General features: G+C 40.1%; 6 protein-coding genes across 9 annotated transcripts; 3 read left to right on the forward strand and 3 right to left on the reverse strand.

Moving 5' to 3' along the window:
- Positions 1-227: 227 nt before the first annotated feature.
- On the reverse strand, positions 228-3,252 carry LOC116841478. Its single transcript, XM_032809460.1, has 4 exons — positions 2,893-3,252; positions 857-1,297; positions 516-659; positions 228-392 (listed from the first exon to the last, which is right to left on the reverse strand). Exons 1-3 carry the CDS (start codon positions 3,007-3,009, stop codon positions 654-656), a joined length of 564 nt encoding a protein of 187 aa, XP_032665351.1. The 5' UTR covers positions 3,010-3,252; the 3' UTR covers positions 228-392; positions 516-653.
- Positions 3,253-3,342: 90 nt separating this feature from the next.
- Positions 3,343-8,360, forward strand: LOC116841477 (3'(2'),5'-bisphosphate nucleotidase 1). Of its 2 annotated transcripts, XM_032809459.1 has the most exons (6): positions 3,343-3,506; positions 6,367-6,874; positions 6,953-7,172; positions 7,250-7,334; positions 7,582-7,839; positions 8,024-8,360. In XM_032809459.1, exons 2-5 carry the CDS (start codon positions 6,517-6,519, stop codon positions 7,837-7,839), a joined length of 921 nt encoding a protein of 306 aa, XP_032665350.1. In that variant the 5' UTR covers positions 3,343-3,506; positions 6,367-6,516; the 3' UTR covers positions 8,024-8,360. The 2 variants fall into 2 exon arrangements, with proteins under 2 accessions (XP_032665350.1, XP_032665349.1); XM_032809458.1 differs by lacking the exon at positions 3,343-3,506 and having other exon boundaries at positions 6,481-6,874; positions 8,217-8,359.
- LOC116841476 (dimethyladenosine transferase 2, mitochondrial) lies at positions 3,865-5,719 on the reverse strand. 2 transcript variants are annotated; one of them, XM_032809457.1, is made up of 4 exons: positions 5,624-5,719; positions 4,612-5,068; positions 4,239-4,549; positions 3,865-4,153 (listed from the first exon to the last, which is right to left on the reverse strand). In XM_032809457.1, the coding sequence occupies exons 1-4, from the start codon at positions 5,671-5,673 to the stop codon at positions 3,922-3,924; spliced, it is 1,050 nt and encodes a 349-aa protein (XP_032665348.1). In that variant the 5' UTR covers positions 5,674-5,719; the 3' UTR covers positions 3,865-3,921. The 2 variants fall into 2 exon arrangements, with proteins under 2 accessions (XP_032665348.1, XP_032665347.1); XM_032809456.1 differs by lacking the exon at positions 5,624-5,719 and having other exon boundaries at positions 4,612-5,455.
- A 370-nt stretch (positions 8,361-8,730) lies between the features above and the next one.
- Positions 8,731-14,698, forward strand: LOC116841475 (beta-1,3-glucan-binding protein-like). The gene is made up of 8 exons (XM_032809455.1): positions 8,731-9,172; positions 12,008-12,235; positions 12,346-12,542; positions 12,650-12,783; positions 13,230-13,396; positions 13,534-13,865; positions 14,236-14,337; positions 14,420-14,698. Exons 1-8 carry the CDS (start codon positions 9,028-9,030, stop codon positions 14,516-14,518), a joined length of 1,404 nt encoding a protein of 467 aa, XP_032665346.1. The 5' UTR covers positions 8,731-9,027; the 3' UTR covers positions 14,519-14,698.
- LOC116841479 lies at positions 13,458-15,732 on the reverse strand. The gene is made up of 2 exons (XM_032809461.1): positions 15,619-15,732; positions 13,458-15,358 (listed from the first exon to the last, which is right to left on the reverse strand). The coding sequence occupies exons 1-2, from the start codon at positions 15,676-15,678 to the stop codon at positions 14,969-14,971; spliced, it is 450 nt and encodes a 149-aa protein (XP_032665352.1). The 5' UTR covers positions 15,679-15,732; the 3' UTR covers positions 13,458-14,968.
- On the forward strand, positions 14,662-16,954 carry LOC116841481. Of its 2 annotated transcripts, XM_032809464.1 has the most exons (4): positions 14,662-14,786; positions 14,872-14,939; positions 16,349-16,474; positions 16,549-16,954. In XM_032809464.1, the coding sequence occupies exons 2-4, from the start codon at positions 14,901-14,903 to the stop codon at positions 16,693-16,695; spliced, it is 312 nt and encodes a 103-aa protein (XP_032665355.1). In that variant the 5' UTR covers positions 14,662-14,786; positions 14,872-14,900; the 3' UTR covers positions 16,696-16,954. The 2 variants fall into 2 exon arrangements, with proteins under 2 accessions (XP_032665355.1, XP_032665356.1); XM_032809465.1 differs by lacking the exons at positions 14,662-14,786; positions 14,872-14,939 and adding an exon at positions 15,925-16,072.
- Positions 16,955-17,026: the final 72 nt, after the last annotated feature.

Consider the following 17,026-nt stretch of genomic DNA (forward strand, 5'->3'; position numbering starts at 1 on the left):
GAAACTGCCCCATTTAATAACGTACATATGGCCCTTAATAGAATTAAATAGCCTATCTAGGAAACAGAATCTGCGCGCAATCTGCCGTCAGTCTGTCGTCAGAATCTGTCGACAAGCTCTGCGCGCAGTCTGTCACCAATCTGTCGTCAGAGACTGCTAAAACAGTTTCTGTGTGCAGTCTGTTGCCATTCTGTCAACAGATTGATTGACTGTTGACAGACTCTGCGTAAAATCTGCTCGCACAGGTTTGGCTATCTGGGTATCTGTCTGTCTGTGTCTGTCTGTGTTTGTCTATCTGTCTGTCTGTCTGTCTGTGTCTGTCTGTCTGTCTGTCTGTCTGTCTATCTCATAGTACACATATTTCCATGTGTAACGAGCGAATGCAAGTGTAGCTGTAAGAATATAATGAGAAATTAAGGGAGAACTTAATACTGTTTCTTTGCATATATTTTTTTTATTATATATATATAATATACGTATGTGTTATACATAACATAATATACACAGAGATGTACCTCGAGTATACGTCAGGAGAAGAGATAAACTTGTTACGCGCGATCCTATTGTTATTTAATATATTACTTGAGGATATCTGCATCCTGATCTGTGTGTACACGCGACTATGATGTACACGTAATATATCAAAGTCCGATCTAACCCTGGAAAATTCAATATATTTTTTGTTGCGATACATATTGTTTGATGTTATACGTAAAATGTGTAATTTCTTCTCTCTAGGCGAGGAAGGTAGATGTCGATATAATTTCGCCGAGTTCAATTCGACATAATTATACACGCATCATGCCCCCCGCCTCTGTGATAAATTGAGCAAAGTGATTGGGTAAAAGAACTTTACCACTTTCTTGCATTCGCCGAGTGTGCTTCTGCGAGTGCCCGGCGGACAGGTTCTACTGTTTGTATAGATTATGACGAAGGGCACGATATTTATGCACTCCAGTCGGAAAGTGGTATCGTTTACGTCCAACACCGCCTTTGGCCCACAGGGAGCGGCCGATTTGAGGAAATGGCACGTGTCGTTAAACGGTACCACGCCGTCCAGAAAACAAGGATTCGCTTCGCAACGCGGCACCGCGCTATCCTCCGGAAGGACGACGAAGTGGTTCAATGGACAAGGACCTTGCCGGTACGCCTCGTGGCAGGAATCATTTGTTGGAAAGTAGAGGAATCGGGGTTTACAATCGCACACCCAAGCGCTCTTGGTGCCGTCGCCCGGGTAGAGGAGCATGTCTTTTGGACATTCACCCGGTATTAAAACCGGTATACGTTCTGTGATTACCTGAAAAAGGAACGAGAAACGCTACAGAGACGAATGTGTTGTTGCGAGAATGGTCGCGTTCAGCAAAAGAAACGAACAATCAGCGATTATTGCTTCTTATGTTCTATGCACAATGTCAGGTAACAGGCAATAGGAATAGGCATTAGCCAATAGGAACAGGGAATAAGAATAATTGATCAATCCGAATTCCTATTCTCTGTTCCTATTGCCTGGCATTCTGCAAAAGTCTTAAAGGCTGGTTTATGATGGCCGTAACCATTAACTTATACCGGAACCGTAAAAAATTGACCAGTCATAATCGAATTATAGAAGAATAATTGATTGATCAATTTTTTACGATTCCGGCATAAGTTAATGATTACGGCCATCATAAACCAGCCTTAAAAATCAATATGCACTAAAGGTGCGGATCCAATGGTCCGTAAACATATCCGTATCCGTAACCATAAACAAAATCGAGTCGTGATTAGTCGTGATATCACGACCAATGAAGACTCGATTTTGTTTATGGTTACGGATACGGATGTTTATGGACTATTGGACCCGCACCTTTAGTGTGAAAGTGTAAAAAGTTCAATTAATGCAAATAAACTTATTGGATATGAACTATTTTCAGAAAGCTCACACTTTCAAAAGACGTCCTAAAAATATTTTAATGACGTCCCTCCGTCCTAAAAGTGTCTTCAGAACGTATTTTGGAAAATTTGTATTGTATGGGTGCACTAGTGTGCAACGGGCATTAGGTGTAAAAGTGTGAATAGTACAAGCTAGAGGCTCTATAATCAGAAAGTCGTCAACTCGGCTGCGCGCTGATTGGCTCATGGCGTGTGCAACTCCATGATTCTGAGAGAAAGATTGGAATGATAGTGACAGGAAAGACGTAAACATTAAATAGGTAAGGATTTTAAAGCTGTATTGTATCTTTTTTCGTTTGATAAGTATTTACATGTGTTATATATAATTATTTGAACTTGCATATATCTCAGGATCATGGAGCTCCACGCGCCCTGAGCCAATCAGCGCGCAGCCGGTCACGTGACGAGTTGACGACTCTCTGATTATAGGCTCTCTAATCAAGCAACTCGACAAACCTCATGTATTTTTACGTCTAGAGAACCTCTAGTACAGAGAATCGTCATCTTGGTCATGTGACCAACTACTCAGCTATTCTGCGATTGGCTGGCATAAACATGTACGGATTTGAACATTGCGACGCCGATGCAAAACCACATATATATATATATATATATATATATATATATATAAGCATTTGTTCTGCATTGGCGTCGCAATGTCTAAATCCGTATATATTTATTCCAGCCAATCAGCTGGTCCACGTGACCAAGTTGGCGATTCTCTGTACTAGAGGTTCTCTACTTACGTCCATGATTCATATACACACTGCTTATCGTATAATATTAGAATTAAGATATACTATTGGTTTTTTTAGCTGAACTGATGTAATAAGTTAGAGTGATATATAACAATTTCACATTATTGTACCTAAATTATCAAAATTTTTTACAAAGCCCCCATACAGCACAAGATCTCTTTCTTTTCTCTCTTTCTGTATTTTATGCTCAATACTATATTACCGTCCTGTTGCCACCGCTGACATGAGATGTTTCCTCGTTGTTTGGAAATATCACATCTTGACCCCATATTACATAGTTACAAGCGAAAAACACAATGCCAACGGACAAACACTTCATCTTCACTGTCTGACAGTTATCGTTATATCTTTAACAAGCTCGGTGATGTAGACTTCGATGAACTCGATGAACGCTGTTTTCCCTTGTCGTACTCGACAATGACTTCTGCTTCAGGTTAAAAAAGGAAAAAGAAATGGATATACCGTTTATGTCGACTACAAGCGAGATGCTGAACTTGAAATAAACTCCAAGATGTGTGCGTCTCTTTCTCTCTCTCTTTCTCTCTCTCTCTCTCTCTCTCTCTTTCTCTCCGAAACGTTCAATTACACTGAAGGGATATAACGTGACTTCGAAGATGCCTCAAGGCTAACCAGTGTCGGAAAAAAGAAAAGAAAGAGAACCAGCAGTGACCAGTGATAATGCTCCTTACCAGTACACTAGCGTGAACTTATGTGTATGGTGCAATTTGTGAGAAAACCTGTATGTACATGTACAAGATGAACGGAGAAGAGAAAAAAAGAAACTGATGAGAAATTCCAGGAAAAGTCGCGCTATTCGTAAATACGACACAAGATTATAAGAATGCGGATATGTAAACAATTTTATTCTTAAATATTCCACTCGATCCGTTTTGCGCAACACGTTTCGCGGAGTCACACGCGAAATATTGCAGCAGACGCGTATCTTATTTGTTTAACACTCACTGATTTGTAATATTGGTTGCATTCAGCAGAGAAAACTGCTTTGCAATTGTTGTAAAATTCGTGAATCTGATTGGAGTATGCTCTTAATTTTGGTTAAATCCAAGAGCATGTACCAATCAGATTCACGAATTTTACACAGTTGCAAAACAGCTTTCTCTGCTGAACGCAGCTATTTACATCGGGTTTGTGTGGTAAAACATCCAAACAAAAAAAAAAAGAAATAAGCTTTTAGTATTCACGTATGCATAGAGAGAAATACACTGTAAAACTAATCGTGCATATTGTCATTTTTGGCAATGAACTGCAAAATTGTCGTTTCGTCGAACGTACTTAGAGCATCCTTCATAGATTCGAGAAAACTAGACGTTTTATACTCCGGCCACGATTGAAATTCCTTGAAGAGCTTTAAATATTCCTCGGGCGTCAAATCACCAAATTCTGTGAATATTGTATAGCTACATTGTGCTATTATCCTTACTCCACTGCCTGGTATCCATTTTCTGAGTACAAAAAGAAAAAGCGTTAGAGAGCACAATGATATTTTCCACGACAAAGAGACGTTGTTACTCGCTCGATTGTACTCACTCAATTTCGGGTATCACTCTGTTAGTGCGTCTATACATAGTATGTCTGATAAAGTACCAAAATTTTATCCAGTCTTCTTGCGACAGTCTCGAGTATATGTCGATTTTTGGTTCAACTTTTACAACAAACATTTCATTGTAATCCATCTCATCCAGTATTTCACTTTCTCGTGACCTTATTTTCTTCTTTCTTTTCTTTTTCAGCCAAGGTAAGAAAGCTTTCCTCTTTAATTTCCCCAGGAGTTTGTAATTGAACATCAGTTGGAATAGCAGCTTTATTGTAGTATTCTGTCTGTTGTCACAAGTATATTTCTAAAATGTAATTATGTCAAATAATGCAAGTAATTGACAAGATAAAAGAAACAGATACTAACATTCCACATGGTCGGTGGTACTGCCATGTAGAAGACAGTCCTTCCATGAGTCATAAATGAATTGCGAAACAATAGACTGTATATAATATGTCTCATGAATGTCATATTGCTTGTCGCACCAATCACTTGCATACATTTGTCTTCCCATTTCTTGCTTTTCACCCCTTGAAAAACTTTGATCATGCTATCTCTATTTGTTATCTTATCAAGGTACATTAGGGTGTTCATTTTGAAAAGATTGAATCTTCTTCGATCCAATCTGCCAGGATAACTATCGCTCAGATTCTTCAATATCGAATCAAATTCCTTCCTTTCCTCATACAGATGAATCAGCGGTACACCAGCTTTCAACAATTCTGTAGTTAACATACCAACACTAGGATTCAATTCAGCGACGAAACATGTGTCCTTCAAGAGATCATCTATGATGATAGAAACAAACTCTGCAGCCACACGACTGTCAACCAAGCATAATAAATTCCTATCACTTCCATCCGTTTTCCTGGATATATTTAAGCATATATTAATTATTTCTGAATCAAGATTATCCGCTAGATACTCAGTGAGGTCATATTTCTCATCTCTGCTTGTAGACTTGCTCCCTACTTTTGTTGTATTCAACTTGATTTTCTCAATTTTATTATTCAACTTCTTCATGGTGGTGTTTTCTGGTTTTTCAGAATCGACATGTGTACCTTTGCTTAACACAGAGTGACACGCAACATTCACAATACATTTATTTCTTTTCAATAAGCTGTCACTTATCATAGATAAAAGATTTTTGCGTAACATTTTGCATAACATTTTACATTCAATATCTACCTTTGCACACGCAATTTTCTTATTTTCTTTATACACGTCAGGGCTCGAGCCTCGTAATCATTTTATAAAGCGCGTTATTTGGACTACAAAATTCTTGTTAAAATCTAAGAAATTGATAAATAATCTCAGGCGTGGTCGTGTCAACATTTGTATCAATTGTGTTGTATCAACAGTAAGTTATTAAAATTACCTAAACGAGTCTATGATTCCAACGCGACCATTACACATGATTCCGATCATACCGTTCGTAAAACCCAACCTGATCTAATAAACCTGACCGTAACCAAACCTAACCTAACTAATCTTCTGATTATTTTACTTGGACTCAGACTTATCTCTATTGCCCGTTTATTCAAGGTGATCCAAGGTACCGAGGTACGTATTCCAAAAAACTCAGGTGCGAACGTGTTCGAACACGTCTAAACGTAACGTGGCAGTTAGGCCGGAACTTATAACCCTAACTAATTTAATCAAGCTAGATTCAAGAAGACTTGTTCATTTTGCTTGAACTTTCTACGTCGATGCCATTTCTTTCTTCCTCGTTTTCAGATTTCAGCATACATCTGTCTCACTTTAAACGCAAAAAGTAGAGCTGAGAGCGAATAGACTCACTCACGCGACCGTGGTATGTGTTTCTCGTTCGTGTCGCAATCTTGTCTGAAAGTGGAGCTCTGTGGCTGCACATCACAAGAAACGTTTCATCTTTCAAAAGCACCACGTTTTTCTTTCGTTTCTATTGTTTTGATCCCGGTTGTTTTTCGCGATTTGAAATGAAGCGTTATTATATACTCAAAGGTTACATACTCAAAGCTACTAAGCTAGATGTTTCAGTTCAGTGACAAAGGAAGCTGCCACCGTCTCGATTCAGATATGTGAAGTATTTAAAAAACCAAGCTGGTTTTTTAACTTACAATATTTTTCATTGCTCTGCAGGTGTCGGAGAACTATTCACCTCGGAGAAACATCACTGATCTGTGAGATTAAATGTAGAAGAGAAGCGAGTAGAAGCAAGAGATATACTCAGTGATATCAACGATACATTTGCCAGCATCGTCGAGTAGTGGACAAGTGGACTCACTCAAAATGGCCCAAAGCGCAGCACTATTGACGCGCATAATGGCATCTTCTGTGTCCGCCACAGTGCAAGCTGGCAAGATAATACGAGACGTTCTGAGCAAAGGTGGATTAAACATAGTGGATAAGGGCAAGAACGATCTGCAAACGGAAGCGGATCGTTCCGCCCAGAAGTGCATCGTAGCCTCTTTGAGCCGACAATTTCCAAACATCACAATAATCGGCGAGGAGGAGCCGTCTAGCTGCGAGGTGCCGTCCGAATGGATCGTCACGGAGGCGGATCAAGAGGTGTTGAAGCTGAAGCTACCGGCCCATCTGGAAGATATCGATCCTAAGGATATATGCGTTTGGGTGGACCCTCTGGATGGTAACGAAATATCTCTTGTATAATATCTCGTTTGATCTCATCCGTGTGATGTAATACAATACTTTTATCCTTGCACAGGTACAGCAGAATACACTCAAGGACTAGTGGAGCATGTTACCGTGTTGATCGGAGTGGCGATCGGGAGAACGGCAATCGGTGGTGTGATACATCAACCTTACTATAAAAACGACGAAAGCGGCACGCTCGGCCGTACACTGTGGGGCGTTGATGGCGCTGGATTTGGTGGATTCGCGCCCAAACAGCCTCCGGAAGGGGAGAGAATAATCACGACAACACGGTAACGAGGAGTTTGGAAATATTCTCGACGAGAGTCAAAGAGTACACACTTTGATATTACATTATCCGTTCTCTCAGCTCGCATTTTGACGGCATCGTACAGAGCGCCGTAAAATCCTTGAATCCTGACCGAGTAGTGCGTGTAGGCGGCGCTGGGCACAAGGTACTTGCTCAATTATTGATGTGTGCATGATTAATAGTAATGCAAATGTTATTACGCATTACGATATTATTGATAGCTAGAATATACAAACGTCACATCATTTTATGATTTTACGCGGGTTATGTACACAATCCCTGGTGTGTGCGTGCGTGCGTGCGTGCGTGTGCGTGTGTGTATGTGTGTATGTTACATTCAGTCTATGTGCGTGCGCATTCAGCCGAGATGGTATCTGTTTTTTCATTTGCAGGTAATTCTCTTGCTGGAGGGTAAAGCTCACGCGTACGTGTTCGCCAGTCGCGGCTGCAAGAGATGGGACACTTGCGCGCCTGAAGCCGTTCTGCATTCCATCGGTGGCGTTTTGACCGATCTTTATGGTGAACGTTATCCGTACAATCCAGAAACAACGTATGCAAACACAAGAGGCGTGTTGGCTACGGCACCCGGCCAGTCGCATCAGTGGTATCTGAGTCGCATACCTGATGAGGTGAAGCAAACGTTACAATAGGTAATCGCACTCCCATTCAACTTTCAAGTGATACTGATGTGTGTACAGAGTCAGACAAATTTTTCATAATTTTTTAAAGAGGTTATTTATGCAAAAAGAAAAAAAAAGGTGAAAAGAAAATATGCATTTATATTGTATTTATATGTCTTGTTTTCTTTTGAAACGATCTCGGGACGGCACACAGGTCAGGAGCAAAGTGGAGAATCTTGTTTCTCTTGGCTCCTCATGAGCTCCCGCGCGCGCGCGCGCGATGACAGATGTGACATTCAAAAGGCAGATGATGTCATTAAGTCCGAGTGCCGATTAAAAAAAAACGACCGTTCCAATTATTTGGAGAGTTTGTTATATGAACAGTATTGCATCTCGTCTTTCCTTAGATGTTTCAACAACCTTCTCACATGGGCGGGATTACGAACAACATTCCGTAACAAGTTGACATTATTTCTCAGCGCGGCGTTCTTTCCAAGGCAATGTAACACACACACGCAATAAGACAAAACAATAAAATTTCCTGTAAAGAGGATCGAGTGGATTATTTTGCTCCCACTGTGCGGCTCCTGCCGCCGAGAGACGCGGAATTCTTCTTTAAAGTGTTCGAGAAATAGATCGTTACGAAACCGATGTCGTGACACCGGTTCAAAAGATTATTAAAAACAACAGCAGCGTGGACGCGCGTGCGTTTGTAGATAATGAAAGAAATTCCGGCGAATTTATTAATAGACACGCTTCGGATCCCCTAACAAGTTGCAGGCGTCACAAGGAGATAAACGAGGAAATGAGGAAACAAATATATTCACGGTCGATACACTGATCTGCGCATGCACGATCCGGTTTTTTCTCAAAGGAAGGGAGGATAAAAGGCGTTATGCGGGAAATACCGGCGAGTCAGTAGTGCGCGGCTACCGGTCGCGTATCGTTCGATCCCACTTGGATACATTGATTCTCGTCAATCTCGTCCATCACCTCCTTCTCTTCTTGTTATCGCTGCCGCTGCTACTGCTTCTTCTTCTTCTTCTTCTTCTTCACCTACTCACCTTGGTATAAAAGACTGGTCGTCCTTCGAAGGTTTAACATTAATTAAAAGACGACGACACGACATAGAACGCAGATTGGTGTAGATGCGGACAGCAAGAATTCCAAAACGATAAGAAGACTTGTTAATTAAGGACACCAAGTCGTTGTGTCGAGATGGCCGGGCACTCCTTGTTCGCGAAGCTGTTTCTGGTCGTGTTTGCAATATTTTTCGTGAATATTCGTGAGAATCACGCTTACAATCCTCCGGCAGCCACAGTAGAACCGCTTTATCCTACTGGATTGCGCATATCCATCCCTGGTGAGAGATCATAAAACTTGATTTTGGAAATTACTTTTACTATATTTCAATTCATGTGTGTATGTGTGTGTATATATAGAACACATATTGAATCGTGAATTCTTTGCCTAGCGTTTATTCCGAATTAAACCCACATTAGAGTTTGTGAGCAGCAAGACCGGTGCTGCGCGACACTCTGTTGTATTATTTGTTCGATAAATGATATTGCGAACGAAAGAAATGAGTTGAGGACAAGTTGCGATTTATGAATAAGCAATAGGGGGATCTCTCGTAGACAAAATATATTTATTATCTTGTTCTTTCGTAAGACTCCTTACAATTCTATGCGAACAAGTTTCTTTAACAAAAGAAAAAAAGAGGCAAATAAGAGTTGACTGGCCAGTGACCGGGCGGAATTGATTATATATTACCCTTATAGAAATATCATACTAAGAATCATTGATAATTACTTATTTTCAAGTATTTTTAATACTGAAAATAAGTAATTATCAATGATTCTTAGTATGATATTTCTATAAGGGTAGTACAATAAAATTACAAATTCGTAGACGTTTCGGTCCGGGTTTGGACCCTCTTCAGTACATAATAAAAGGAGTTAAAATTAAATTCTGTCAATTCGCAGAAGCCACTAAGTAAACGACTGTTTCCTTAAAATCAAGATGTGTATTCGATTTATATAGCGTTCCGTTCTCGATTATCTTACATTGTACTCTGCGTAATGTTCGTTATCCGTTGACGTCGTTCTGTTTACGTATCGACTGCATGGTAAGCACTTAACAATTTTCTACTTTTCGGTTACTTTCAAATATATTTTCTATCTTGATTTTAAGGAAACAGTCGTTTACTTATCTGAGTGGCTTCTGCGAATTAACGGAATTTAATTTTAACTCCTTTTATTATGTACTGAAAAGAGTCGAAACCCGGACCGAAACGTCTACGAATTTGTAATTTTATTGTACTAATATATAATCAATTCCGCCCAGTCACTGGCCAGTCAACTCTTATTTGCCTCTTTTTTCTTTTGTTAATGTTTGTTTTGAGAGTTTTATAGACTTGAAGTTTCTTTAAATTTAGCCAAAAAGCTTTTATGCTTTTTTTGCTTAATGTTTCCTCTTCGATACTCTTTTTAAATGAGAAAATATGTTATTTAAATAATATTTGCAATTTTTTTTATTCTGCATATTTGTGAAATATTTTAGACATTTTGCCGAAATAACTTACATACTCTGGTGAAAATTGAAATTGGAGAGTAAATAAGATGTAAACGAATAGTAACAGACGGAAGTATAATAGCGAATTTGGCAGCTTGCACTGAGTGCGCACTGAGTGCGCGTTAAGGCTTGTTTACACCCTTATAGAAATTCAATACTGATAAGTGATTATTTGGCTAGTGATAATTACTGTCGTTCAATAATTTTATTACTCGTACGAGTAATAAAATTACCATTTATTACTCTGGTCAATTTATTACTAGTTAGTGATACTTTTCTATAAGGGCAGTACATTCTTATATTTAAGATCGTGTCTTAAATACATATTTAAAAACATTTTAGCTAATAAAATGATTCGTACGGATGTTGTACATATCATATTATAGTTAAAAATATTTGAGAATTTATTTAAGACAATCTTTAAATATAATAATATACTATGAACAAGCCTTAGTGCGCACTAGTGCAAGCAACCGAATTCGCTATGGCTGCGTTCCGTGTTATGTATATGCGCGCATTTATCTATAGTTTATGTCACGTATACTGTAGGAAATACGCGCTTCATGCGCAACTCGGAACGCACTCTATAAAGCCCATTCTACAATTGCGTGAACGTGGTTGTAAGTGGTTGTAAGTGATTACAACACTAATCAGAGTAAAGCAATCATTGAATAAAACATTCGGATTTATTGACTTTTACGTTCACGACTACGCTTACGCAATTGTAGAATGGGCTTAAGTGAAGCGTTTACAAAGCGTAAGAGCCAACGCACAAGCACATCCGTAACATGTTACGTTACGTTAAGTACTGACAATAGGGAGTTTTTGCAATTATCTGTATTTTAGATACGGTAAACGCTGAAGTCACGTGACTTCATACCGTATTCCGTTTTTATCTTGCCTACTTCAAGAATTTTTGCACAGTAAATGCTACGATACGATAAAATAGTATCTTGCACGATCTGCAATCGTTTTCCATTTTTCACTCTTTTTTTTCATATGGATTTTGAGATATAATCTCCCTTAAAAGTATGAGATCATTTTGTGAATTTCTATCATTCAGATTTCATTTTGGTAGCCATAACGTCGACGTTACTCGTAAACGCTATTTTTCAGAAATAACGTTCGCACGTTATTTGAATAGCGTTAAGGTGACCGATGCGCATGTGCAGTTTGGTCTTTTGACTCGATGACGTCATTTTAGCGTTTACCGTATCTATACCGTATGTTTGCAAAAACTGCCTAATGGCCATACCTGTACGTAAACTTAAACTTAAGTCAACGCACAAAGAAATCCGTAAACTTAACATGTTACGGATGTCTTGTGCGGATGCTCTAATCGTTCTTTCAATTGGTCTGTTCTTTTCAGCTGCACTGCTGGGTCCCTATTCTTGAAATTTTTGCGTATACGTAAGTTTTACTGCGCAGCTATTTTATGGTATGATTAAACCTGCGCAGTAAAACTTACGATTCGCAACATTTCAAGAATAAGGGCTCTGAACTGGTACAATAAGTTAAAGTGAGACAAGTATATATTTTCTCACTTTAACCTATTGCACTAGTTCAGCAGTGCAGTGCAGTGCCGAAAAGAACAGATCAAGTAACTAACGTTTTCTTCGTACAGACGAGCAAGGAATCACACTGGTGGCCTTCCACGTAAAGTTCAACGAGGACTTTGACGGTCTGGAAGCTGGACATATCGCTAAGGACATCCTCAAGATTCGTAACGGACGATGGACCTACCAGGACCGAAACACCATGTTGAAGAGGGACGACATCATTTATTATTGGGTCCACGTTGTGTATCAGGGACTTGGTTACAACTTGATTGATCAGTCACACCGAGTTATCGGTGAGTATCGTCTGAGGAACGTAAATTAGTGAACTGATTATTACGTCGATCCTAGCGTTAATTTGTAAAAGTTAAGAAAGTTCTCGAAGAAAATCTGCCGCGTTTTCTAGATTTTTACAATTCCGACGGCACGCTGCACGTCACCGACAGGATTCAGCATAATTGCACGACAAAATCGGCTACGTGGTTTTTCTCCAAAGATGGCGTACGACAGCAAGCTTGTCCGCGTGAGCTCTTGTTCGAGGATAACTTTGACAATCTTGACAGCACAAATTGGAATTTTGATCGACGTTTCGCTGGCCCGCCGGTATGTGCGATTGTTTCGTCAGGAGACAATTAATAATTACGTGGTATCATTAACGATCACATATTATATCATTGTTTTCTTTTATTCTTTTTTTTTTTCATTTATAGAATTACGAGTTTGCCTTCTATATGACTGAGGATGTAACAGACGTGAGCGATGGACAGTTACGCATCAAGCCGATCCTAACTAACGACAAATTCGGCAAGAACTTTGTGACGCAAGGAAGAGTGGTCCTGGAGCGGTAAGACTGCTTAGATTTACCAATGCAAAGTTAAGAGAGTATAATGGTTTATAATTTGATTCACGATAAATTACTCGTATGAAAAAATGTTACAAATAAAAATTATATAATTTCGTGATTTCTCTTATGAAATTATCCAAGGCCTGAGATATTTCACATTTTGTTCCAACATTTTTTTGTATTTCAAATATCTCTTGAAGCATTCGCTTTTCAAAGATATTACTCCAATATTTTTATACGACAGAAACTACTGAAGACAGATCACGTTCCCCTTAAAACCACATTTTTTTTTGTTTGAAATGTTCTGTACAATACGAGTAATTTATGAATAATTCGAAATTTAAACGCTTCAGCCTGTATACTCCTAGATCCACAAGTCAGAACGTATATAATAATCACACACACACACACACACACACACCTACACACATATTTATTTTTTTTAGTTGCACAGGCCAGGTTGATACGGACGAGTGTCAGCGCCAAGCTGCCGGTGCGTACATCTTGCCGCCTGTGGTCTCTGGACGCTTAAATACGAAGAGCAAATTTGAGTTTTTGTTCGGGCGTGTCGAGATACGAGCTAAGTTACCGCTCGGCGACTGGGTGTATCCCGGTAAGTTTATCGCGAACATTCGTACACGAATGTCCGCTATTGCAAAATTACTACTAAATAATCACTGCACTAATCGTTTCTTTTATTTATTTTTTGAATATATATATATATATATATATATATTTCGGTCCTTATAGTTATTACTCTAAAGAGCTCCGAGAGCGAGCAGGAGCATGAGATGTACCGTGAGATTAGGATCGCGTCGTCGGTGGGCAACGAGGAGCTGAGGACCACCGACAACAAGAATATCGGCGGTCGCATACTGCGCGCGGGTGGATTGATCACTTCCGTGAACGATAGGGACGCGCCGACTAGTAGTCGCTCGAATCTTCCGAAGAGACCGTCGAGTAAATCCTGGTCGGATGATTATCATATTTTTGAAATCGAATGGAAGAGCGGTCTCATCATCGTGAAGGTCGACGGTGTTCAATACGGCGAACAGATCGTAGACGGAACGTTCGGCAAACGGGTGAGTGCAGAATTGAAAAGTAGCAGAGATTCTCTCGTCCAATCGTGTGTAAATCATACTCCTTCTCTATCTTTTGTGTTTCCTTTATTTTCGTATGTAAAATATACATTTTACGGCACATTTTTTGTCTCTCTGACGTAATGTGTTCAAGCTCAGTGATAATGACTTATTCCTGTCTAGCGGGCAGCTTATTTCGTAATAAATATTTTCATAAATAGCATAAATGATCACGAGAAAAAATTGATATTTATTATTATGCATTGGGTGTGATTCTTATTATCTTGTTCTGGAATGATCGCTAATTTTAGTCTAAGCCGTAATTTTTGATCCTTTCCTCCAATGATCTTGATCGTCGAATCTTGTCTTGCAGTCGTACTTGACCTTGGGCGTAGGTGTGGGTGGCATTCACGAATTCGCGGATCATTCGATCAGTAGTGGTTACGTCAAGCCATGGCGAAATGTTGAGGCGAAGGTGCGTTATCTCTCGATTTGACATTTGATTTCCTCCTCGAGACATGTTCTCGTCGAATATCATGTTTTATTGTGCTCTACAGGCGATGTACAACTTCTATCGTGCAAAGGATCACTGGTACCCAACATGGCAGACAAAAACGGCGCTCCAAGTAGACTACGTGAAAATATGGTCGCTGTGAATACTTCTATGGGCTCTTCATGTGGGACTTTTCACGTCACCACCGTACATATATAACGATTTTTCATAACTTTGAATATATTTTATATCTGTCTTCGTATGCGCGTAACATAAAAGTATATGCCGTTGTCCAACAAACGATCTCTCGGCTTGTACAAACGGAATAAATGACTAAACACTTTTTCTGCAGTTGCAGTTTTGTACTCGAGGATTGGTCCTGCCTTTAAAAGCGCGTTGATGCTACTCTTACCAAATTACGAAGCTAATAAGTATTTGTCGTCGACTTTTACCCACATCCGAGTCACATCACCGAGTCATTCGTGTCTGATCTTTTTTTTCCTCCCTGAATTACAGCCTGAATTTGTAACTGTTGAGATGGAACAATGGAGGGAAGAAAAAATCAATCGACCACGAATGATCCGGTGAGTTTAGCATGAATCGAAAGAGATGACTACCGCATGTGGAAGGATGGTAAAGGCGGCGTCAGGAAAATGTTGGGCACAGGTTGGCTATGCAACGATGTTAGACCGGGACCAAGACCGTTTCCCAGTTGTTCGACAAGCCACTCGCCGCGGTATCCGTATTGCCGCTGATAAATTACCGCCGCGCGTTTCCCGTCCTCAGGTCTGAACTCGATGCGCATCGGCGTCTTCGAGCTACTTGTGAAACGTGCGAGATTTGAAGCGCCGCTTTTGGACCATTCCCACAGTTTAGTTCGATTGGCCCAAAGGTTCCGAAATACTTGCGGCCATGCGAAGAACGACGACGACGACGACGACGACGAGCCGATTGTCCGAGCATTTCGCGTCAACGTGACGTCGTTGGTGCACCATGTGCCGGTCTAGACAAAAGTGCCTTTGTTATCATCAACGGAATATATCAGTCGACGTTTTAGACGTTTTACATGACAAAGAATAGCTTAATCTTAATGTCGGCGAGCAAAGTCCTTAGATTTTCCACGGAAATTCATACCGCATGAGTTATGATTTGAGCACTGTTGCGCAATAATGACCTTTGCAGATCGCTCGATAAAGACCTTCGCACGAGTGGGAGTTCTCGAAGCAGATTGACTCGTATCTCACATCAACCTGGGTCACTTACCGCGCAAAGGACGATCGTTAGAAGCACTTTGTTAATGCGCGTCGTTCGAGTCGTACTCATCGCGAGGAAATAACACCCGGCGACATAGCGTGGCTTTTATGCCCTCGTGCTGTCCTCTCTCAATCCACATATACTGTTTATCGTGATTCGAATAAGAATTCCAGCAGGGAAATCGAGCGTGATAAACGACGGATTGTTATTCATGGGACGATCCAGCGACGCGCGCTTTTTCGAAATCGTATACGTCATTACGCGCTGTCGGAATTTTTTACTTTCACTACCAGTATGTTGCGACAGGTCGCGTAGTATATGTTCGTGCGTTCGCACCGGTATAAGCGTGTTGGAAGTAAGCATGACAGGGTAGTTGTCATTCTACGTCGGTGACGATACTATTGCTGGATTACGAGCGATCGCAGTCACGTCCGGACGAGTCATGGGTCACAATCAGTTATTGGTACATAAGTATAAATAGTTCCGCGACATCGAGACGCAATATTTCATAGTAACGAGATATCTCACCGAGGAGATATCTCGCTAATTTATAATTATAGAGTACAAGCACATGCCCCCTCGGGTGATGCTGTGTTCTCCGAAAAATAGAGACAGAGATGAGTATCCTTCCGCCGTTTTATGTTTGTTGTGTCTATTCTACGTCAGTCAGCGTCCCGTAAAAGAAATTCAGAGTTGAATAAAATTCAAGAGATATCACTCTTTGCACATTCTGTTGTAGATTGCAGTTTTGTTGGCAACATTGTTACTCCACGGCGAAATGATCATGTCGACCGCGGAGCCAATTTTCAGACTTGTACACGATCTCATTCAATATAATATCGCTGGCGCGCCCGTTACGCATCAGGTAAACCCGCGCGGTGCAATTTTACTTGCTTATCTGTCTACGTTGACTCATCAACGCACTTCTCTTCCGCACAGAAAACAGAGTGGGATTTCGACCCGGAAATCGGTAAACAGAGGAGGGTCAGGTACCAGCAGGAAAACGGACGTTTCGGAGAGATTGCGATAGCAAAGATCGGAATGGGTATCGGGTACAAAGGACCATGGGGGAAACCCGTGGATTGAATTGAACAATTTTGTTGGGATGAATTAAATATTTATGGGATGCTACCATTGATCAAATGCGATTTCTTAAATGTGAAAATCCATTCTCGATTGCCGCCGACACTCAAATATACCTCAAAGTAGAATCAATTTCGAGATTAATTGTTACGCCAAGTTCGCAATTAAACCAACAATCCAGCAATCCTTTTCGAACCGAATGTAAATATAAAATATTTGTAATAAAAGATAAAAAAATTAAATAAAACGAATTTCAATGATACATCTTGATTTTGTCAATGATCAAGGTTTAGTTGAATTGGTTGGCGTAATCAAAGACGACGAAAAATTTCAT

This window comes from Odontomachus brunneus, unplaced genomic scaffold (genome assembly GCF_010583005.1).
Source record: "Odontomachus brunneus isolate Ranch 3 - 2012 unplaced genomic scaffold, Obru_v1 Obru_scaffold_015, whole genome shotgun sequence".
In the NCBI taxonomy this organism is placed as follows: Eukaryota; Metazoa; Arthropoda; class Insecta; order Hymenoptera; family Formicidae; genus Odontomachus; species Odontomachus brunneus.

Coding starts and splice junctions, on each gene's coding strand:
- LOC116841476 (XM_032809456.1), bottom strand. CDS start 5,415: ATGTTATGCAAAATGTTACGCAAAAATCTTTTATCTATGATAAGTGAC. Junction 4,550..4,611: donor TACCACCGACCATGTGGAAT/GTTAGTATCTGT, acceptor ATTACATTTTAG/AAATATACTTGTGACAACAG. Junction 4,154..4,238: donor AGAGTGATACCCGAAATTGA/GTGAGTACAATC, acceptor TTTTGTACTCAG/AAAATGGATACCAGGCAGTG.
- LOC116841479 (XM_032809461.1), bottom strand. CDS start 15,678: ATGAGTACGACTCGAACGACGCGCATTAACAAAGTGCTTCTAACGATC. Junction 15,359..15,618: donor TAACGATCGTCCTTTGCGCG/GTAAGTGACCCA, acceptor ACTTTTGTCTAG/ACCGGCACATGGTGCACCAA.
- LOC116841478 (XM_032809460.1), bottom strand. CDS start 3,009: ATGAAGTGTTTGTCCGTTGGCATTGTGTTTTTCGCTTGTAACTATGTA. Junction 1,298..2,892: donor TCAGCGGTGGCAACAGGACG/GTAATATAGTAT, acceptor TTCCTTTTTCAG/GTAATCACAGAACGTATACC.
- LOC116841481 (XM_032809464.1), top strand. CDS start 14,901: ATGGAGGGAAGAAAAAATCAATCGACCACGAATGATCCG. Junction 14,940..16,348: donor AATCGACCACGAATGATCCG/GTGAGTTTAGCA, acceptor ATTCTGTTGTAG/ATTGCAGTTTTGTTGGCAAC. Junction 16,475..16,548: donor GCGCGCCCGTTACGCATCAG/GTAAACCCGCGC, acceptor TCTTCCGCACAG/AAAACAGAGTGGGATTTCGA.
- LOC116841477 (XM_032809459.1), top strand. CDS start 6,517: ATGGCCCAAAGCGCAGCACTATTGACGCGCATAATGGCATCTTCTGTG. Junction 6,875..6,952: donor TTGGGTGGACCCTCTGGATG/GTAACGAAATAT, acceptor ATCCTTGCACAG/GTACAGCAGAATACACTCAA. Junction 7,173..7,249: donor AGAATAATCACGACAACACG/GTAACGAGGAGT, acceptor CCGTTCTCTCAG/CTCGCATTTTGACGGCATCG.
- LOC116841475 (XM_032809455.1), top strand. CDS start 9,028: ATGGCCGGGCACTCCTTGTTCGCGAAGCTGTTTCTGGTCGTGTTTGCA. Junction 9,173..12,007: donor ATTGCGCATATCCATCCCTG/GTGAGAGATCAT, acceptor TTCTTCGTACAG/ACGAGCAAGGAATCACACTG. Junction 12,784..13,229: donor GGAAGAGTGGTCCTGGAGCG/GTAAGACTGCTT, acceptor TATTTTTTTTAG/TTGCACAGGCCAGGTTGATA.